The sequence below is a fragment of the Chiloscyllium plagiosum genome, unplaced genomic scaffold (assembly GCF_037043375.1).
Source record: "Chiloscyllium plagiosum isolate Xiang-an unplaced genomic scaffold, Cpla_swu_hap1 HiC_scaffold_11, whole genome shotgun sequence".
In the NCBI taxonomy this organism is placed as follows: Eukaryota; Metazoa; Chordata; class Chondrichthyes; order Orectolobiformes; family Hemiscylliidae; genus Chiloscyllium; species Chiloscyllium plagiosum.
In genome coordinates this window covers 50,279,298-50,303,149 of record NW_028270149.1, presented here as the reverse complement: position 1 = coordinate 50,303,149, position 23,852 = coordinate 50,279,298, and the positions used below count along the sequence as shown (strand labels likewise).

At 39.4% G+C, this 23,852-nt stretch overlaps 1 protein-coding gene across 5 annotated transcripts in view; it reads right to left on the bottom strand.

Moving 5' to 3' along the window:
* Window positions 1–23,852, bottom strand: part of LOC122557236 (putative E3 ubiquitin-protein ligase MID2) — a 401,669-nt gene that overhangs the window by 32,404 nt on the left and 345,413 nt on the right. For all 5 annotated transcript variants that reach the window (XM_087992043.1, XM_043704700.2, XM_043704699.2 and 2 more), the window contains exons 3-5: window positions 16,987–17,082; window positions 8,155–8,262; window positions 173–321 (exon numbers count right to left, since the gene is read on the bottom strand). In XM_087992043.1, the coding sequence (XP_087848169.1) occupies window positions 173–321; window positions 8,155–8,262; window positions 16,987–17,082 (353 nt within the window). The remainder of the gene's footprint in view (window positions 1–172; window positions 322–8,154; window positions 8,263–16,986; window positions 17,083–23,852) is intronic.

Below are 23,852 nucleotides of genomic sequence, written 5' to 3'. Positions count from 1 at the left end.
GGGGTTGGATTAATAGATGAGTCATCAGCCTTAGGAGATGAGTTCAGTAAACCAGAGAGAGAAATTATCTTTTACAATATATGGGTAGTCATGTACTTCATGCTTAATACATATATATAGACTGCCTGTTGAAACCAGAGAATGACTAATATTCTCAGCAAGTCTGTCCCACCTTTCTGTTACATTTTTGGCTGTTTGTAAAAAGCGTGCATGATCATTCTCCTTCAGGCTGTGTTCTGCTTGACTGATGAGAGACCCTGACCGCTCCAAGCATTGCCGGCAATTTGCTATCTGCTGTGCTAGTTTTCTCAACTTCATAACCTTGATAAGGAACAGATAAAAAGAAAGAAGATAAATAAACAAGGCTTAAAATTTGAACACGCAAACTTATTACTCATGGCGTTGAGCTGCTTTTGAAAAAGCCCATACCTTGCCATATCCATTCTTTTGTTTGATATGATTATAAACGATTGAAAGAATAAAAATGGGTTTAGTGTAAATTATAGGGTAAGATTCTTTGGCTAAGATTCTTTGGCCAATTCTTTGTGCTCAAGATTTTAAATCTATTAAAATAATTGAGTTGGAAAATGAGGTCGAAATAAATAAGGGCAGAAATGAAATTCCTTTCTCCCAATAGTGAAAAAGTAATCTATTTATTGATGTTTAGATTACAAATGCAATAATCAGTGTGAAACTAAGAATTCTTAAACATGGGGGAGTCCCAGGTTCAGTTTAGGTTCTATGCTAAATTAAGTTCTCAAAAGAATTGTCACAAAGTTAACTACAATTAGATTCAATGCTCTTAAACATGGAACAGGATAAAAGGAATTAATCATTGATATGCTAGATTGAGTTAATGCATGGATTTTCTGATGAAAGAAAATAGTTTGACTGTGATATCTGCCCTCAACTTCACATTTGGACAGCCTATTAACATGATTGCTGAGAATGAAAACAAAGGTACTGAAGATCTGTCAGTGGCAGTGTGCATATTATTTTAGAAGATGAAAGGAAAAATGGAGATGGGAAAGCTGAAAATTCCCCTCCAAGCATTGCAATACAAGGATTACATCTCTGAACACATGGAATTGCTATAAAAAAGAAACTAATCAGTAAATCCCAGCTACACAGAAAATAACATAAATATATTGAACATAACTGAGGAAACCAAATCCTTGTCTGAGTAGTTCACATGTAGTGACAATTGTCAAATGCTGTATGTCTTAAAAAAAATGATGTCCAAGGACAACATAGTTAAAAATCACACAACACCAGGTTATAGTCCAACAGATTTTATTGGAAGCACACTAGCTTTCGGAGCTAGTGTGCTTCCAATTAAACCTGTTGGACTATAACCTGGTGTTGTGTGATTTTTAACTTTGTACACCCCAGTCCAACACCGGCATCTTCAAAAAATAAGGACAACATAAGCATTGATTAACATGTCCAGTAACTGATCACTGCACTCAGGAGGGTGCTTTGGCAAGTCGAAGATAATTTTATGACAACACTGAAGTAACTTTATTGCATTTAAACAACCTTTTATATCGTGACCGGTTTTAATAAAAATCACTATAAAAATTTATTGCAGAATATCAGAATCCTGTTCAGAGTTCTTAAAATGTAAAACCAAGATTAGAATTGCATTGGAGAGGAAAGTAAAAATGTCACTGCATGCTTCTCTGTTCAGCATCATTTGGCAGACCAACTCATTGGATTCTGGGTAATCCAAGACAGAGGATGGGAAAAATTTCTGGCTGTAAGAGCTGCTCCTTTTTTTGAGGTATTTTAGGTGTTGGAGGTGATTTCCTGGAATTCCAGGAGAAACAATTACTGTTTTATATGCTGTTGCATTGTTTTGGAACTTTGGAAAAAAAAAGTCAAAACATCAGCAGTTTTAAAAGGGTGAGCAGACATGGTGAGGACAGTGCAGGAGAGAGAGTGAGAAAGAAAGAAAGAAAGAGAGATAGAACCTGAGGGCATGGATAGGAACATGGGACTGGGATATCATAGCAATTACGGAAACATGGTTCAGGGATGGGCAGGACTGGCAGCTTAATGTTCCAGGATACAAATGCTACAGGAAGGATAGAAAGGGAGGCAAGAGATGAGGGGACATGGCATTTTTGATAAGGGATAGCATTACAGCTGTGCTGAGGGAAGCTATTCCCGGAAATACATCCAGGGAAGTTATTTGGGTGGAACTGAGAAATAAGAAAGGGATGATCACCTTATTGGGATCGTATTATAGACCCCCCAATAGTCAGAGGGAAATTGAGAAACAAAATTGCAAGGAGATCTCAGCTATCTGTAATAATAGGGTAGTTATGGTAGGGGATTTTAACTTTCCAAACATCAACTGGAACTGCCATAGTGTTAAAGGTTTAGATGGAGAGGAATGTCTTAAGTGTGTACAAGACAATTTTCCGATTCAGTATGTGGATGTACCTACTAGAGAAGGTGCAAAACTTCCCTACTCTTGGGAAATAAAGCAGGGCAGGTTACTGATGTGTCAGTGGGGGAGCACTTTGGGGCCAGCGACCATAATTCTATTTATTTTAAAATAGTGATGGAAAAGGAGAGACCAGATCTAAAAGTTGAAGTTCTAAATTAGAGAAAGGCCAATTTTGATGGAATTAGGCAAGAACTTTCGAAAGCTGACTGGAGGCAAATGCTCGCAGATAAAGGGACGGTTGGAAAATGGGAAGCCTTCAGAAATGAGATAACAAGAATCCAGAGAAAGTATATTCCTATCAGGGTGAAAGGGAAGGCTGGTAGGTATAGGGAATGCTGGATGACTAAAGAAATTGAGGGTTTGGTTAAGAAAAAGAAGGAAGCATATGTCAGGTATAGACAGGATAGATCGAGTGAATTCTTAGAAGAGTAAAAAGAAAGTAGGAGTATACTTAAGAGGAAAACCAGGAGAGCAAAACGGGGACATGAGATAGCTTTGGCAAATAGAATTAAGGAGAATGCAAAGGGTTTTTACAAATATATTAAGGACAAAAGGGTAACTAGGGAGAGAATAGGGCCCCTCAAAGATCAGCAAGGCGGCCTGTGTGGAGCCACAGAAAATGGGGGAGATACTAAATGAATATCTTGCATCAATATTTACCGTGGAAAAGGATATGGAAGATATAGACTGTAGGGAAATAGATGGTGACATCTTGCAAAATGTCCAGATTACAGAGGAGGAAGTGCTGGATGTCTTGAAACGGTTAAAAGTGGATAAATCCCCAGGACCTGATCAGGTGTACCCGATAACACTGTGGGAAGCTAGAGAAGTGATTGCTGGGCCTCTTGCTGAGATATTTGTATCATCGATAGTCACAGGTGAGGTGCCGGAAGACTGGAGGTTGGCAAAAGTGGTGTCACTGTTTAAGAAGGGTGGTAAAGACAAGCCAGGGAACTATAGACCAGTGAGCCTGACGTCGGTGGTGGGCAAGTTGTTGGAGCGAATCCTGAGGGACAGGATGTACATGTATTTGGAAAGGCAAGGACTGATTCGGGATAGTCAACATGGCTTTGTGCGTGGGAAATCATGTCTCACAAACTTGATTGAGTTTTTTGAGGAAGTAACAAAGAAGATTGATGAGGGCAGAGCAGTAGATGTGATCTATATGGACTTCAGTAAGGCGTTCGACAAGGTTCCCCATGGGAGACTGATTAGCAAGGTTAGATCTCACAGAATACAGGGAGAACTAGCCATTTGGATACAGAACTGGCTCAAAGGTAGAAGACAGAGGGTGGTGGTGGAGGGTAGTTTTTCAGACTGGAGGCCTGTGACCAGTGGAGTGCCAGAAGGATCGGTGCTGGGCCCTCTACTATTTGTCATTTACATAAATGATTCGGGTGCGAGCATAAGAGGTACAGTTAGTAAGTTTGCAGCTGACACCAAAATTGGAGGTGTAGTGGGCAGTGAAGAGGGTTACCGCAGATTACAACAGAATCTGGACCAGATGGGCCAATGGGCTGAGAAGTGGCAGATGGAGTTTAATTCAGATACATGTGAGGTGCTGCATTTTGGGAAAGCAAATCTTAGCAGGACTTATACACTTAATGGTAAGGTCCTAGTAAATGTTGCTGAACAAAGAGTTCTTGGAGTGCAGGTTCATAGCTCCTTGAAAATAGAGTCGCAGGTAGATAGGATAGTGAAGGTGGTGTTTGGTATGTTTGCCTTTATTGGTCAGAATATTGACCACAGGAATTAGTTATGCTACTGTTGGAATATTGCTTGCATTTATGGTCTCCTTCCTATCGGAAAGATGTTGTGAAACTTGAAAGTGTTCAGAAAAGATTTACAAGGGTGTTGCCAGGGTTGGAGGATTTAAGCTTTCAGGAGAGGCTGAAGAGGCTAGGGCTGTTTTCCCTGGAGCGTTGGAGGCTGAGGGGTGACCTTATAGAGGTTTACAAAATTATGAGGGGCATGGATAGGATAAATAGACAAAGTCTTTTCAATGGGGTAGGGGAGTCCAGAACTAGAGTGCATAGGTTTAGGGTGTGAGGGAAAGAAAGAAAGAGACCTAAAAAGGAAACCTTTTCACAGAGAGGGTGGTACGTGTATGGAATGAGCTGCCAGAGGAAGTGGTGGAGACTGGTACAATTGCAACATTTAATAGGCATTTGGATGTGTATATGAATAGGAAGGGTTTGGAGGGATATGGGCTGGGTGCCGGCATGTGGGACTAGATTGGGTTGGGATATCTGGTCGGCATGGACTGGTTGGACTGAAGGGTCTGTTTCCATGCTGTGCATCTCTATGACTCAGTGCTAATGAAGCAGGCTGCTTTGTCCCAAGTATTGTCAAGCTTCTTGAGTGTTGTTAGAGCTGCACTTATCAAGGCAAGTGAGCAGTATTTCATCACACTCCTGACTTGTGCTTTGTAGATTGTAGGCAAGCTTTGTGGAGTTAGGAGACTAGTTATTTGTTGCAGAATTCCTAGCCTCTGACTTTCTTTTGTAGTCACTGCATCTAAATGGCTAGTCCAGTTCAGTTTCTGGTCAATGGTAATCCCAAGACTGTGATAGTAGGGTATTCAATGATGGCAATTCCATTGAATGTTAAAGGACTATAGTTAGATTCTTTCAGTGGAGATGGTCAATGCCTGCCAACCATCAACCCACACCTGGGTATCGTCTAGGATTTTCTGCATTTGGACACAGACTGCTTCAGCATCTGAGGAGCCATGAATGGTGCTGAACATTGTGAAATTTGCACATTGAACATCCCCACTTCTGACTTTATGATGAAGGGAAGGAAATGAACGAAGCAGCTGAAAGATGGTTGGGCCTGAGGAAATCCTGCAGAGATGTCCTGGAGTTGGGATGATGGACCTCTAACAACAACAAAAATATTCCTTTTAGCAAGTTATGACTCCAATGAGAGGAGATTTTTACCCCAATTATCATTAGCTCTAGTTTTATTTGGCATTTGATGTCACACTCAGGAAAATGCGGTTTTGATATCAAGAGCAGTCACTTGTATCTCATCTCTGGAATTCACCCCTTTTGTCCAGATTTGAACCAAGGCTGAAATGAGATCAGGAACTGAGTGATCCTAGTGGAAACTGAGCACAGTGAGTGAGTAGATTATTGTTGAGCAATAATAGCACTGTTGACAACCTTTTCCGTCTCTTTACTGATGATCGAAAGTGGATTGATGGGGCAATAATTGGTCACATTGTATACAAAAGAGAAGATAAATCCAACACATACCTGAGCAGTTTTCCACATTGTCAGGTAGATGCCAGTGCAGTAACAACTTGACCAGGGGCATAACGGCTGAATCATATCAAATTGTAAAAATATAATTTTATGCTCTGCAAGCATGGGCCGATCGAGAAAGATCAGCGCTCTACTCATGGAGTGCCATGTTATTTGATATAATCACCTGTCATTGGGACACATGGCCTACATATCTGACAAATATCACATTATGCAGTAGGCAAAACATCTTTTTGGCTTGACAGAACTATCCTGATCGTGAAGAAATCCACTCATAGGTTCACTGCAAAGAAGCAGCACAAGATGGCTAGCATCATCTGTTGTTCAAATTCAAGACACCTTCCCCTTTCAGGATAATTTGTGGTAGGTCATTGCACACAGCCAAAATTGGTGGATTAGGCCCTTTCGTGAGATTGTGTGATATTCATTTAGTGATGATTTGATCAGAATTGATATTATCATACGGGATAGTTTTAATGTGCCTTATCTCATGGCTTCTAGTTGGCTATGGCTTTATGCAGGAGGTTACCAATAAGATCAACTTATAATTAGTGTAGCTGTAGGAATTCAAATGTGTATTGAACCGGTGAACTTCTAATACTTTTGGCAGATATTAGTAGAATCTCACTGGCAGATTTCTCAACTAATACATTGAGATAGGGAGCTTGCTTGATTGGTCTACTTCAAAAATAAATTTGAGCAGTTGATGGATTTTATTAAGCTTTGAAAACAAATACTTTCTACCAAAAAGCCTACATTTTTCTGATGGGAACAGGATTTCTGTAAATAAGTACAGTACATGCTAGTAATGATGTCAACCATGACTAAGGTCCAGTATGGAAAGATTCATTAGCTACAAACAATACTTGATAAAGCCTATTCTACAAAATAGTTGTAATAGTTAAGTCAGAATGTCTTGTTTAAGGGATTTAAATATGTACAATTGACAATAAAACTGTATGACAAAAACAGAAGCAGACCATTTTTCACACCGTGTCTTCTCTACAATTGAATGACAGCATGTTGATCTGGTAATTCATAACTCCACTTCCATGACCCCCCCCCCACCTTCAAAGAATCTTATATGTTTCAATAACTGTTTTCTCGCATTCTGCAAACTCCAATGAGCACAAACCCAACCTACTTGAATTCTTTGCATAAGAAAATCTCTCTATATCCAGAATCAACCTAATGAACTTTCTCTGGACTCTTCCCTGAGTATTCTTTCCATTGGTAAGGGGACTTTCACGTTGCTCATATTCTAGGTGTTATTTCCAAGAATAGACAAGGTTGGATTTAATGCAGGCCAACATGTAGAAATGTGATGTCTGGGCCCACATAATCAAAGAAGCCATATATCAGTTGACCAGTGGCAAGAAATGACTAAGTTAGAAGTCAGAAAGGACCCACAAGTGAAACTCATTCACTCACGGTGTGATGTCAATTAGGCTCATTATTGAGTTAACTGACACCAATCATCCCTAAGACCAATGCAATTTAGTGGTGCCTTTAACAGTAAACAAGAGAGTTGCAGCTTTCCAATACCTTGTGAAAGCCTCCAGTGGAATTTGAAGCTGGGAGGAATAACCACAGAAAGCCAACCCATGCCCTTGCTTTCTAACACTTTCTTCTGCAATCTCTAACACCCAGCCCCGCCCCTAAATTCATCCGAGTCCAGGTAACACCAATGATTTCTGGTGAAGCCACTGGATTGGTAAAGGTAGCAGTACAATTGGTACATTTCTGATGAAGAACTAGAGTTTCCCAAGTCTAATCAAATTACCGGCCTGGTTTGCAAAGTAGGCTTCTTGAACTTTGAGCGAAAATCTGTCCAGCAGGAAGTCATTCATAACGTAGTCAGCAGGATTCAAACGTACGTGGGGAAACCCCAATGGATTTCTAATCCATCGCCTTAACCATACGGCCATGACTACAGGCTAGCAGTACAATTGGCAATGGAGGCTTCCAGCCTTTGATTGGCTGTAGCCTCAATGGGTAGGAATTCTAACCTCGGTCTTCGATCCTGGGGGTAGCCTATCACATGCCTGACAGGCACTTCATTCAGTCAGATCCTACTTTCAGAAGTAACACAAGTTCTTTATGGGTTCTGTAACTGATAGACTAGACTTGCAACAGTTACACTGAATTCTGCCCATTTTCTTCAAAATAAGTTAAGACATAACAAGTCTTATTTGTGAGGTATACTTATCACGTATTAAAGAGCATGATTTTCAGCAGTTCTTTAGAGGATTTGAAAGATAAGCATTAAAGCAGAAAGCGTCAATTTTCTGGTTGAGTTCATTAATCGAGCTAGTTGTTAATACATTGAGCTTACAGTGTTTCGCTGTGAACCACAGAAAGGAGATTGATTACAACAGCCTGGATTTTGCTTGACTGTATTTAAAAACAAAGCTTAATGGAAACACCTACCTTTCCCTCTTTGATTTTCACAGCAATGATCTGCTTCCTTTGCCTAATAATGTCCATCAGCTCATCACATTCCTCTTTTAGTTTGTTCTCTTGTATTGCAGTGTTTACCTGTTAGTAAATACAATCAATGGAACAGTCATCTATTCTTTTCAAGACCACTGACTCTCAAGCTGCTTTTTCCAGTTTTAGTACAAATATATTTGTGTATTGATAACTTCTTTGCTTTGTCTACATTCACTAATGATGTTAATGCTTGCATGGAGTTTGAATAATACTGCTTTCCCTCGAGTGTGGATAGGATTCAGCTCCAATAACACTCAAGGAGCTCAACATTACTTGAGTTAAAAATCACACAACATCAGGTTATAGTCCAACAAGTTTATTTGGAAGTACAAGCTTTCAGAGTGCTGCACCTTCATCAGGTAGCTATTGGGGCAGGATCATAGGACACAGAATTTATAGTAAAAAATCAAAGTGTCATACAGCTAATGCGATGTATTGATTGCTGTTAAGTCTTTAATCACTTAGAATGGGGTTACAGGTTTCAATTCATTAACATGTAAATCCCAGAACTTCTCTCACGTCACAGTCCCGAGGTAACTTAAGGTTTTATAACAACGGTGACAACTCAGCTCAGACAATGCATTAAAGGTGTGGGGTTAGAGTCTGTCTGTATCCCAACTTTGAGTCAGACTGTTTCTATTTCCAAAGTAGGAATTGATAAAATGTCACATGGACTGACTGCCTACAGACTGTGTGCTTTTTAAACAAAATAGAATGTATCTGCAAAATACAAATCTGCACATAAGTCTATGGGGTGAATTCACATTTGCAGATAAATTTGATCTTGTTCAACAAGCACAGTCTGTAAGCAGTCAGTCCATGTGACATTTTATCAATTCCTACTTTGGAAATATAACCAGTCCGACTCAAGGTTGGAATATAGACAGACTAACCTCTCAGATTCCTACAGCTACCTGGACCACACCTTTTCCCACTCTGCCTCCTGTAAAAATGCTTTTCCTTATTCCCAATTCCTCTGCCTCCATTGTATTTGCTCCCAGGAGGGCCAATTCCATCATAGAACATCCCAGGTGGCTTCCTTCTTCAAAGACCACAAATTCCCTTCTCATGTGGTCGACAATGCCTTCCAGTGCATCTCATCCACTTTCTGCACCTCCACCCTTGAACCCCACTCCTCCAACTGCAACAAGATCAGAACTCCCATGGTCCTCACCTTCCACACCATCAACCTCCACCATTTCTGCCATCTACAAACAGACCCCAAAGATATCTTTCCCTTCCCAACCCTATCTGCACTTCAGAGAGAGCATTTCCTCCGCGACTCCCTTATCAGTTCCACGCCCCCCCCCCACCAACCCTCCCTCCCCTCCCGGCACCTTCTCCTGCCATCACAAGTAGTGCAAAACCTGCACTCACACCTCCCATGTTATCTCTGTCCAAGGCCACAAAGGATCCTTCCACAGCTGATAGAAATTTATCTGTACTTCCACCCACATCATCTACTGCATGTGTTGCGCCCAATATTGTCTCCTCTACATTGGGGAGACAGGACGCCAATTTGAGGATCGTTTCAAAGAACATGTCTGGGACACCTGCACCAACCAATCCCATCACGCAGTGGCTGAACACTAAATCCTCCTTCCACTCTGCCAAGGACATGCAGGTCCTGGGCCACCTCCATCGCCAGACCCTAACCCCTCGACACCTAAAGGAACAACGCCTCATCTTCTGCCTTGGGACCCTCCAACTAATTTTAAAATCCACAAGTTGGCAACTTATAGTGAGCTGGAACACCACTGTCAAGGCCTGTGGTAAATAGAGAAACTCACTGAACTGACTGACACGGGATCAATGTAGATTTCACCAGTTTCCCCATTTCCCCTCCCTCCACTGTATCCCAGTCCCAACCTTCCAACTCAGCACCACCCTCTTGCACTGTCCTTCCTGTCCATCTTCCTTTCCACCTATCTAACCTATCACTTTCATCCCCCACCTTCATCTGCCTATTGCATTCCCAGCTACCTTCCCCCAGCCCCATCCACCTCCCATTTATCTCTCAACCCCCTTGGCCCACAAGTTCATTCCTGATGAAGGGCTTAGGCCTGAAATGTCGACACTGCTGTTCCTTGGTTGCCGCCTGACCGGCTGTGCTTTTCCAGCATCACACCCTTGGACTCCAACCTCACACCTTTAATGCTTTGTCTGAGCTGAGATGTCACTTTTCTTAAAATAAGACCTTACATTATCTCGGGCCTGTTACTTGAAAGTAGTTCTGGGATTTACAAATTAATGAATCGAAACCTGCAACCCCTTTGAGTGATTAAAGATTTAACAATGATCGAGGTTTGTTCAATACATTGCATCAGTTGGAAGACACTTTGATCTTTTACTATAAATTCTGTGTCCTATGATCCTGCCCCACTAGCTACCTGAAGGAGCAATGCTCCAAAAGCTTGTACTTCCAAATAAACCTGTTGGACGATAATCTGGTGTTTTTTTAACTTTGTCCACTCCAGTCCAATGCCAGCACCTCCATATCAACATTACTTGAGGCAATGCAATGAGGCAAAGAAATGGCAGCTCATATCCACTGGCATAAGGTACCCACTCATTCAGCAACTGGCATGCTGTGGCGACATATACATGTTGTGTGTCATGTATAGGCTGAAATGCAGCAACTCAGCATGGCTTCATTGATTGCACCTCCCAAACCAGTAAACCCTGCAAACAAATGAACAAAGACAGTAGTTGCATCGCAACACCATCGTCAACTTTCCTTCCAATACGCATACTCTCCTGTTGTGGATATATAATTGCGGTCTCTTCATTGTTAGATCAACAACCTGGAATTTCCAGTCTAATTGCTTAATGGGAGCACTTCCATGACACAAACGGCAGAGATTCAAGAAGAAAGATCATTATCATCTTTCTGAGGGCCTCAAGTCTGAAGGACACTCAAACTCAAATAAATATTTTCAAAAATTATAACTGGAAGCAGGGTACAAATTTCCCTTTCTTGGAGGGGGTGATACTGATGCTAAGGATGGAAAATAATTTGTGAAGCTGACTCTGGATTAGGTGGGATCACCGATTCTCACATCCCAGCAGGAGAGAAAGTGCCTGCTTTCCTATTTCGATAGCCGAGGCAATCTGCTGGCCAAGTTCAGGTCTGGAGGTCTCCAACTGCCCCAAGCTGGTAGCAATAGCTGGACCAGAAAGGAGACAAGGGGATGGTCTCTGGAAGTCACCACCCCACCTCCAATCTCATTGATCATCCACTCTCAAAGATCTCCACCCCAAGAGACAAAATTAGTGGAACTACTTTCTAATTGTTGGATTGACTGAAGCGTAGGCTTTGCCCAATGGCATCTATCTTTTTAACTTTATTTCTTATTTTCCTAACTTATCTATAACTGTAATGTAGTGTAATTTTTTCTTTACTTTCTCTATTTTTTGTAACCAAGATTTGTACCGAGGTACTTTGTACCTAAGATGGCACCATGTGTTGGGAACACTACACTGTTTACTGTACTCCTGTTCTTTTGTAACGTTGATACACATAACAATAAACCTAGTTCTAATTCTAGAATCCACAAGTTGGCAACTTCTAGTGAGCTGGAACACTACTGTCAAGGCCTATGGTAAATAGAGAAACTTACTGAGCTGACTGACACATGATCTTGGCAAGTGGGTTGGTGAGTAAGTTGACATCTAACAGAATGAAAAAAAACACTGCTGATAGCTATGCTTGCCTTTATTCCAGCAAATACACGACGACAAAAGTACTGTTTGTTCAGGTATTGCACAGATGCAGTTTAAAAACTCAACCTGGGGTAGCCCCATCTTCTGTTAAGTCTGTTTCCCACACTAGTGTGACACTTCAATCTTTAACTGCTTCCATCCTTTATCCTGAGTAAGCTTGAGTAATTTTACACTACAAATAAGACTAGTTTTCTGCTGCATGATTTTGCATAATGACAACTGGATGGGTGAGTTCAAATCCATTGCAAGTACAATCCCAACATAAGAATCAAACAGTCCAGACATTGGAACTCTGAAAGACAAACAGAAAATACTGAAAATCCGCAATGTGTCAGGCAGCATCTGTAGAACAGAATTACTATCAGGTTGATGACCTGTTATCATAAGAATACAGAATCTTTCCTGGAGAAATTCAGAAGAGACTCTCTGTCCATCTATATAAACTGAATTTGAAATCAACATTTGAGATAAAAAGTGTATGCAATAATCTCATAACTAAGTTTTTATTGCAGTTGAGCAAATAGTCTGATTAAATTGCTGGTATCTTGCATTTATAAAACAACTTTTACATAATAAAGGTACTTCACAGAGAATGTGTTATAGAGGATAGAATCAAGGGATGGGGATGGTGGAGAATTTTTTGAATTAGCAATTTGGGAAACATCACCAGAGCTTGTGATTAAAGCAGAAAATTCAATCACCACCAGATTCAGCTGAGGATTGGAGGCAGCCTCCAATCTTCTAAATACTGTATGGTGATAGAATAATACATTTCAAAATGTATCAACATTTGCTCCTCACCCATTAATGAGCAACTTCCTGTATTATGTTAAGGATCAGGGAGGAGAAGAAAACTAGAGTTTCAGTCCTGGTAACTGTTTTACAGTCCTTGCCAGAATTGTGCTGTGTCCCATTTGGCTCAGAATTGGCGATGGTGTTCTCTTTAAATTGAACATCCTAGCAAAATCCCCATCGGAGTTCATAGGTTACCAGAAACCGTTACTGTTCTAGAAATTACTTCAGCTTGCACATTTGACTTTTGCAAAGAGGAAGTGAGATAACAGAAAAAATAGATAAGTTAGTATTTATTGGGCTTTTGGGATGTCCAAACTTTTTCCTTTAGCCATTCTTCAAACCAAAACCCCAATTATAGCACTTAATGTTTCTTAACAGTCAAGAGAATGAAAATGTCTTTAAAAGATAATCCTTTTGTTTGTCAAGGGGATATGACTTGTGCATCCTTTTTACAGAATGGTGATAGTTAATTGATTTCACAGAATTTATATCGCGATCTGTGACTGTAGAAAGACAAAATCAAAGCATCAAATCCTCTGAATAGGCTAACTGAGAATTGCTTGCTCAGAGTCTCAGTTGAAGCTGTGTATGACCAGAAGAAATACCAGAGGCTGAAACAACTGGACAGACCTCAGCAACCGCAGATGTACCTCTTTTGAGAGGGTGAAGTATGGAGATAGATCATGCAGCTTTGCTAAAGCATCGTTAACTACTGAGGTCCAAGGACAGAGAAATAAACCTACAAATAACAGGTCACGGGTTTTGAGGGTTATCTAGCAACAGAACGTTTAATTTTAATGTCCAGGTAAATACTTCTAAATGTGCACACAATGAAACTAGAGAAGCAACTGTTTTTCTTTATCAAAACCATGAAAGTCACAAAGGTTTGGTCGTTAAGGAGGTCCATTCACACTTTTGGAAGGACTGAATTAAAAAGATCACAAGCTGCTCAGTGATCATCAAAACAAATGTACCAATGTCTTTGTCTTATAAAACATCAACAGCCAGCTATAAATGTGAACAGTCGATTTATCTTATGAACTGTTTCCAGGTGCAATAACTGGCAGAAATATTTATAGCGGTTTAAGAAAAATATCAGTAGCCTCATTGGTCTGTTCTGGAAACTCCAAAGAGCTGCTCATCTTTGTTATTCTTTTCAAGGTTTGGTTTGTGCATTGCTTGTCAAATGTTCTGTGTTTTTGAAGAGATAGTTCTTTCGCAGAAGGAAATGTCTAATGATTTTTGTTCTGGGAATAAGAAAAATCAGATTAATTTTTATTGACAATGACATACCTAGGGTATGGCTGATTTTGACTATTGATTTTTATTCAGTGATAAAGGTGGTATTTGGTGTGTATATATATGGCAAGAAATCAAGAAATGTACAAAATGATTCGGATGTATAAGACAGACAAGAACATGACATTTGAGCTTTGGGACTGACCAGATGAATTACTATTGGGTAGTTGGGTCTGGCTCATTTCTATGTTTCTATATCATTACAAAGTGTGATGTAGAAAAAATCTTGATCATATATAGTTTGGATCAGGTAAAGGGTAAAGTTTCCTTGAAATGTGTGAACATTTTCTGATTTTTATGTAGTAAGGACTAATTGCGAAGCGGACCTTGCACTGTTCTTCAAGTATTCTCAGCCAGTAGGGGGAGATCATACTTTGATCACTTAGTCTCACTCAACTCAATCCAAGATTTTGCACACAAATTCATCACTTCAGGCATCTTTTTTTGGAGAATTACTGAAATGTAAATGGATCAGGGGTTACACATCAATATTTATATAGCCCGATGATTTTACATGGAATGATACCTAAGGTACTGATTATAAAACACCAGAACTGAACTCCAAACACATCCTAGTCTATGTATCTCACAACCATGATTCTGTCAGCAAGTGATGAGAATGGGTTTTAGGCCTTGGTGAGACTGCACTACATTTTATCATTTAGTTGTATGTGCTCTTTGTGCTTTTGGAGACACCAAACTACCAACTGGAATTATTATTATATTTTAAGAATCAGAAGCTGCACTGCATTCAGCTGAGAAAGACAGAAAAACCTTTCTCTAATTAGACTGTTGATGGCAAGTGGTCTGTAAAGGAAGGAAGAGCTCGGTGTCTTGTAGAGAAGCCAAGGAAGGTTCTGTGTCCAGTGTTTAAACACTAAGTGAGTAACCTCCATAAACATTCAAAGTTATAGACAGTGTGTTTAGGATTGCTGCTGACAGTCATGATCATGTGTTGGCTGTGTAATTAAGTTTACCTCTATAAAGCAGCGCAAATGATTTTGATAAAGATAGCGTCAGAGTGAGAATTTGGAAGTGATGTCTATAAATAGCAAGTGTATATACCTTCAATTTAGACAGAGTCCTCTAAAGTGAGAATTATACTGTACATAATATATCAAATGTTGATATAGTTGTAAGGGGGAGGAGTTACAATTAATCATGAGCTCTTTATTGATAAACCATTTGCAATCAATAAGAAAATAATCAAAGCTTTTACATAGTATTTTACATTGCAAGTTACTAAAACAATTTTTATTCAGTAAATTATTTTGTAGTGAGCTGTTATATAAGCAAATGTGACAGTCATCTTTCACACAAGATTCCATAAGTACAATGAAATGATAAACAAACAATCTGTCTTTGAATGCAAGGGAAAAAAATAGGAGATAGTCATAATCATTTGCAAAGAGTGCCAATGCACCTTCAATGTTTGTATGAATTACTGGGACAGCAGATAGGGTGCTGGAATAAGGATAAAAAAGGTAAACGCTCATTCAGTAATTGTCAGTACAGTGTATTATGTTGTTGCCTGGTTATGAGCTGAAGTCCTGGAGTACAATTCAGAAAACACAAATTTCAACACAGAACTCTGAATGTTCTCAATCGAGCCAAGCTGACAAACCTCAAAGCATAATTATGCAAAGATGATTTGGAAAAATCATTCTTCTGTTTGGTATGTTTAGTGTACATCTAAATGAAGCAAACTTCATTAAATGGTGCACTCTAGATTTAGGCAAGTTAAGGGGAAATGGTAACATCATGGCAATGTCACTGGACTGCTAATTCAGAAGCTGGAATAATACTTTACAGTCAGGTGGTCAATTTTCACATGGCAACTGGAAAGAATGTTAATTAAATTAATTAATAAATCTAGAAATACTTGTCTCATTAGTATTACTGAACTACTAGATTGTTGTAAAAATCCATTTGGTTCACTAATGTATTTTAGGGAAGGAAATCTGCAGTCTTTACCTGATGTGTGACTATGAGTTGCAATGTGGTGGACTCTCAATAGTCCTCTGAAATAGCCTAGCAAGTCTCACAATTCAAGGACAATTTGAAATAGGCATTAAGTGACAACAATACTCAAAGCCAGGTAGAAGTTTTTAAAAATGCTAAGTATAAAGAAATTTCGAGTCACAGGTTGTACTAGATGTTATAATATCTCAGCGTTAGTATTTTAATTACATACTTGGCTATGGCCCACAGTACAGTACACCTAAAAATGTGACAGGATTATGAGGGAACCAAGGATAATTGTTTTAATACTACTTAGGTAATGCTATAGATTGGAGAAAGACGAAATTCTATTATTGAGCGACCATTATAATGACGTATCATGAAAGAGCATGTTTCTTTTGCTTTCTCTGTGAAGTAGTTATGAAGCAGCTAGTTAGTATAAAACAGTATTTGTTTAGAACGGTTTAGAGCTTATTTGTGATTTCTAACTGTATTGTGCAGACCAACATTTCAAAATTGTTTTTCTGATAAATTCAGCTTCTTTGCAAATTGCTAATAAGTTACTGAATTTCATAATGTTTTTAAAACAATTTTTTTTCAACATCAACTTCCAATTTTCATTTAAATTGACATGCAGTCTCTGAATTCGACAGAGTCCTTCTATAAATTCACTCAAACAACATTTTCTATTTAAAAAAGTATAGGGGGTTCATTCTGTCTCTTAGAAACCTCAACTTGTTAGCAATAAATTTTCTTCTTTAGGAAGATATAGGACTTCCTGTTAAGTCTTTATTCTCTACAAGATGACAATTAGCACCTTTTAAACTAATAAGGAAACAAACCATGAGTCAGTAATCTACAATATTGTTTTCAATCTCCAATACTGCTGTATAGAATGTTGCAGTGAAATTCCACAAATCACTTATTTGCACTAATTTGTACCTCAGTGAGGTCAGCTAAGTAAGCTGCCAGTATAAAGAAAGAACTCACCTCCACCTGTTGGCAGATTTGAATGAGTCTCCCCATCTGTGACTCCAACTCTGTGTTCCTCTTCACCAAATTCGCAAGATTAGTTTCCAATGCTTGCTGTAGTACAAGACAAGAATTAGTCGTAAGAGATTTCAGGTGCTGTTATGTCCTTTCATATTAGCTTTTGTATGGTTGTCAAGCTGAAGGGTATTGACAAACTCATTTTTGGCATGCTGGGTCATGGTTTAAAACAAAAATCCATAATCAAAAAATAATTATTGATAAAAATGCATCTACTATTCGTTACAAGTAATGTACATTAGTCCAAAGTCATAAGAACTTCCCTTTACCTGCACCAAAAAGACATTTCTTCATTAATGTGATTGATATTAACAAGGATTGTTGTTATGTGCTATGGAAACTTGTTCACTTGCAAGCTGGGTCAAAATGGCTTAAACTTGAGATATTATGACCATATTAATGGCAGAGAGAAGGAAAGCTAAATCTCAACAATGGGGTCCAAATAAAAAATTCTGAGTTCAAAGGAGACGCTAACCCCTGATGCCACTCAATCCACACACAGTTGGATTTAATGTAATCCTTAAAATTCAAAGAAGGTAGATATGACATCAACAATCTTAAAGCGATTATTTTTAGCCATGTAGAAGAACCTTTCTAAAATGTACCTTTGAGTATTAATAGCCATTAACTTATTGAACAAAAGTGATATTATAGAGAATAATAAATGCTGGGGGATAATGACAGGAAAAGAAAAAGAAGGAAGCACATGTCAGGTATAGAGAGGATAGATCGAGTGAATCCTTAGAAGAGTATAAAGGCAGTAGGAGTATACTTAAGAGGGAAACCAGGAGGGCAAAAAAGGGACATGAGATAGCTTTGGCAAATAGAATTAAGGAGAATCCAAAGGGTTTTTACAAATACGTTAAGGACAAAAGGGTAACTAGGGAGAAAATAGGGCTCCTCAACGGTCAGCAAGGTGGCCTTTGTGTGGAGCCAAAGAAATGGGGGAGATACTAAACAAGTATTTTGCATCAGTATTTACTGTGAAAAAGAATGTGGAAGATATAGACTGTAGGGAAATAGATGGTGACACCTTGCAAAATGTCCAAATTACAGAGGAGGAAGTGCTGGATGTCTTGAAACACATAAAAGGTGGATAAATCCCCAGGATCTGATCACGTGTACCCGAGAACTCTGTGGGAAGCTAGAGAAGTGATTGCTGGGCCTCTTGCTGAGATATTTGTATAATCAATAGTCACAGGTGAGGTGCCGGAAGACTGGAGGTTGTTTAACGTGACACCACTGTTTAAGAAGGGTGGTAAGGCCAAGCCAGGGAACTATAGACTGGTGAGCCTGACGTCGGTGGTGGGCAAGTTGTTGGAAGGAATCCTGAGGGACAGGATGTACATGTATTTGGAAAGGCAAGGACTGATTAGGGATAGTCAACATGGCTTTGGTGCGTGGGAAATCTTGTCTCACAAACTTGATTGAGTTTTTTGAGGAAGTAACAAAGAGGTTTGATGAGGGCAAAGTGGTAGATGTGATCTATATGGACTTCAGTAAGGTGTTCAAACAAGGTTCCCCATGGGAGGTTGATTAGCAAAGTTAGATCTCTCAGAATACAAAGAGAACTAGCCATTTGGATACAGAACTGGCTCAAAAGGTAGAAGGTGGTGGTGGAGGGTAGTTTTTCAGACTGGAGGCCTGTGACCTGTGGAGTGCCACAAGGATCGATGCTGGATCCTCTACTTTTTGTCATTTACATAAATGATTTGGATGTGAGCAAAAGAGGTACAGTTAGTAAGTTTGCAGAGGATATCAAAGTTGGAGGTGTAGTGGACAGCGAAGACGGTTACCTCAGATTAAAACAGGATCTGGACCAGATGGGCCAATGGGCTGAGAAGTGGCAGATGGAGTTTAATTCAGATAAATACAAGGTGCTGCATTTTGGGAAAGCAAATCTTAGCAGGACTTATATACTTAATGGTAAGGTCCTAGTAAATGTTACTGAACAAAGAGACCTCGGAGTGCAGATTCATAGCTCCTTGAAAGTGGACTCGCAGGTAGATAGGATAGTGAAGAAGGCGTTTGGTATGCTTATGCTTATTGGTCAGAGTATTGAGCACAGGAGTTGGGAGGTCATGTTGCGGCTGTACAGGAAATTGGTTAGGCCACTGTTGGAATATTGCGTGCAATTCTGGCCTCCTTCCTATAGGAAAGATGTTGTGAAACTTAAAAGGGTTCAGAAAAGATTTACAAGAATGTTGCCAGGGTTGGAGGATTTCAGCTACAGGGAGTGGCTGAACAGGATGGGGCTGTTTTCCCTGGAGTGTCGGAGGTGACCTTATAGAGGGTTACAAAATTAAGAGGGGCATGGATAGGATAAATAGACTAAGTCTTTTCCCAAGGATTGGGGACTCCAGAACTATAGGGCATAGTTTTAGGGTGAAAGGGGAAAGATATAAAAGAGACTTAAGGGGCAACGTTTTCAGAGGGTGTTACATGTATGGAATGAGCTGCCAGATGAAGTGGTGGAGGCTGGTACAATTGCAACATTTAAGAGGCATCTGGATGGGTGTATGAATAGGAAGGGTTTGGAGGGATATGGGCCTGGTGCTGGCAGGTGGGACTAGATTGGGTTGGGATATCTGGTTGGCATGGATGGGCTGATCTGAAGGGTCTGTTTCCACGCTATACATCTCTATGACTCTATCTAATATTCATTAAGTCCTAAACGAGTGGCAGATCTCTCTCAATTGTCTCGTCTGAGTTACTTTTTACTTGTTAGCTTTTGTGGGAATTGGGCACCTGTACATAAATTTTGAGACTCTACAATGACAATATAATCTGATACAGATGTAAAATATAAATCAATACACAAAACGGAATGGCAGAAAAACAAATTTCACGGTGAAAAAAATGCAATGATTAAACATTTGGCGCAGAGGTGTAGCTTTTGCCCCAATACACATAGTAGTTTCTATTATAGGCAAATGTTTATTTGTCCGTGGCTTAATTATGATCAAATAATTAATTAAAATACTAAGAGCTACAAGCTAACTGCAAATTGAGCATAGACAGAAGGTTCAGAACAGAGAAGGCAGTATTTGTCTGCAAATCCAAAAATAAAATTGAGAGAAATCAAGGAGTCATGTTACAGGATAACAACTGCTGATAATTTATTGAGTAGTCCTTTGTTCTTGCCCTCAGGGCAGTAGGTTAGCCTGAGAAACATAGCTAATTATTCTCCACTTTGTAAACTATTTACAGACAAATGAGTGTCAGGGCTCTAGAAGGCATTTAACCAGGACATAAGGATTTGCATGAGCTGCATTATATCCTCAGGGCGTGCTTCCCCCTGCCTCTGCTTGGCTGGCTGAACCAACTTTAATTTTTCAAGCAAGGGTTTTAAAAAATTGGTATGAAACAGGACTTCCCTCCATCTTCAGGAGAAAGTCTCACTTCAGAGAGATCCCAGTTAATTGAAAGCCAGCATTACCACAATAGGAGCAGAGGCCACTTTCAGCTTTACAAGACAAAATATGGATGCCCTCAAATGCTGCTCAGCCACGGGGGTCAGATTGGAGTGCCTGAGTGAAGGCTGAGGGTTGAATGTGATCAAGTTAAACTGTGGAAAGGGGTGGGCCCTGATTGCCATATGAGTCCCATGAAGGAGGCACTTCTTCCAGTTTACTTGTAACCCGCATCTGTTGACTATTTATTGGATGTAGGTATAATGTGATGAAGCACTTAAATGCCCACTAAAGGACCTTAATTGTGTAATGACTGTGTGGTTCACCTGACAGCTTGGCCTCAGCCCGAGAATTAAATGGAGCAGTGAGGATCAATATGATACCAATGGTACAGCCTAATTTACATGTCTGCCTGTCCATTTTCCCATCTACAGGTCACCCGTAAAATACCGTCCCATGTTTCTACATTTTGTTGGGAATACAAATCTATATTTATATACCAAGAACAGAACTGGAATATATTGAATTGCTTGGACACTTTTGGAATTTACAGAGGTTTTTAACAAAGGGCTTCAAAGAACCTATATGATTTCTTGGGAATATTTTAATGTGGGTTATGATCCATCTACTGATTACAGAAAGTCAGAAAACCATCTCCTGTTTTGCTTGGCTTAGAGATGGGATGTTGTGCATTTACTTACTGGAAAACCTGACTCTGGAAGAAAGTTTAAAAAGTCCCTGTGCTGATGGTTGCTCAGCAACATGTTGTGAACTTAGGTTGTGTTACCAAAAATCTAGAGGGTCCAAGGAGGAAAGAAGTTCCAAAGCAACAACAGGACTGCAAAACTCATTCATTGAAGTATTTAGAAACATGATAAATTTCCTCACCTGAATATTTTGATTACCTTACAAAACAGTGAAAAGCTGAACTGTGTCTATTATCCAAACACTTCTAACCAACTTGATCTCCATCTAAACTGAAGCCTTGTTTAATAGATCTGCCAACAAGCAAGGGTGTTAGCAATCTGATTTTATCATCAAGCAACCTAGTGGACTATGAGAATCCTCAAATTTTATTATTGCTTCCAAACCATTGGCCAATAGCTTTCTTTATATCTTTTAAAAAAAAAACATCTCTGCAGGGGTTTGGTTGTCCTTTCCGTTGTGTGAATATGTCAATTTTGGGGTTAGAATATGATATAGTCCTAATTCTGGATTATATCTTAGAAGTTGAATAATTTTGCCACTTCTATTAAAGAAGCCTAGTCAAACACTGTCTTGTCCTGGACAGCAATAAAAAAAGCAAAGCAATTAGCCATTTTGGTGGTTAAATCAACATGCTTATTCTAATGATACAACTCATGGAATAATGCAGCTTAAATCACCAGAACATTCATCCTGTCACCATCATAATAGTTTATAAACACAGCTTGGCCTATACCTTTCTAATGGACCAAAACATTTTGTTAATTCCAACAATCCAACAACGTTTTGTTATTGCATTAAAGTATCAGGTGAGGTGATGTTTTGGTTTTCTGGTTTATTGGATATGTACAATTTCTTCACATATTGAAGAATGTACTAAAACTGGCTCTTACATTGCTTTAATCCTGAGGCAAACACCGTCACACCAGGAAAGTCACAGAGGACATAGAAATGCAGTTTCTTCTGTGACAAATTTTGAGTTTAATTCAGAATCCTATATAGTTCACATGGATTTGCACAAATAATGGTACAATTCTTAGAACTTCATCACAATGCCTCATACATGTCATATATGCATGACACAGTGGAGGGACAGTCTGCTGAGTTTGTTATTGAGTAATAAAACAGCTAGCATAGGACACCATCTGGAGTAGTGACCTTGCAATATACAATGTCACGCAGTTGACAATTCAGCAAAAAAATTAAGTATGATCGGATTGAATGTCATAATAAAAATGGATAAGCACTAGTTTGATATACAATGATTTCACCTTTCAAACTCTAATATTTGACATTGGTCCTAATACATAGGAAAGATTGTTCTATTTATTTCTTTGCCATGGTGATACAGACTAATCTTATCATTGGATTATACTAGATTGCGAAAGAGAAAATTGTATTTGCAATTCTCTCCTTTAATGCTCTGCCAAGTACTACCCTTATTAAACTTTTAATTCATTAGTCAGAAAGCTGTACAATCCATGCCAGATCTGAGCGCACCTCTGTGGAGATAGACAGTTCAAAATATTTTCTCCAGACTAACAAAATTTGAGATGTTATCATAGAATAGATTCTCCAAGTCCTCACACCAAGTACCTCATGTGCATTAAGATGGGAGATGGAAAGCCTAGCTATGAAAATTTCATTGCCTGGATATTACGGAAGTCTAGGACCAAGCGTAATCAACACCACAATATGCTATGGTATTGCACTTATGACTAAAATACGGCAGATTTGGCAAGACTGCCACAGGCGATGTGAATCTGATTGAGACCAGTTGAAAAATAGTAGGGACTTGAAGCACTGGGTTATCATGTTCCCCTAGTCAGGTTGGAGAAAGTGAGGACTGCAGATGCTGGAGATCAGAGTCAAAAAGTGTGGCGCTGGAAAAGCACAACTGGTCAGGCAGTATCCGAGGAGCCGGAGAGTCAATGTTTTGAGCATAAGCTCATCAGGAATGTTCCTGATGAAGGCCTTGTGCTCAAAATGTCAACTCTCCTCCTTCTTGGATGTTGCCTGACTGGCTGTGCTTTTCCAGTGCCACACGTTTTGACTCTATGTTCCTCTAGTCAGCCAAGTAAAAGGAGTAGTTTTTTTCCCCCAAGGGCATTCATCAGGTGTAGCCCTCCATGCAGAGTCTCTGTCAACTTGGGGAGCTCCTATCTCTCCAGTTCAAATGGTAACATCAGAGGCCAACATGTTAAAAGAACTTATTAACCTGCAAGAGAGGAAGGGTTTCTTTTTATAAAAATTACTTCAGTTCTCTTGCACAGTGGCTTGAGGGAAATCTGATCAACTTTTGTTCCCAAAACGAACATCCCACCTCACAAAACTGGCAAGGAAGTGCTTGATTGGCTGACCCCATAACATTTAGGATTGCAGCCCACTGATTTCAGAAAACAGTGGATTTATTGGCAAAGATACTGCTATTTATTTTCACAGAGATGCCTCAACACATACCATGTGGAAAGAGTTAGATGTAGATTGGTGCTTCAAATACAAAATTATTTTATTTTCAGTTAGTTTTAACAATTATAAAGACCTGCATACTAACGCTGGTCATTGACCTGTTTAATATTAGGTTGTTCAATTAACACACAAGTTCTAAACTCAGAGGGTTTAGAACATTTTTCTAGAACAATGTGTTATGGTTCCAATGAGGACTCATGCTTTTTTGGATCTGCTGAT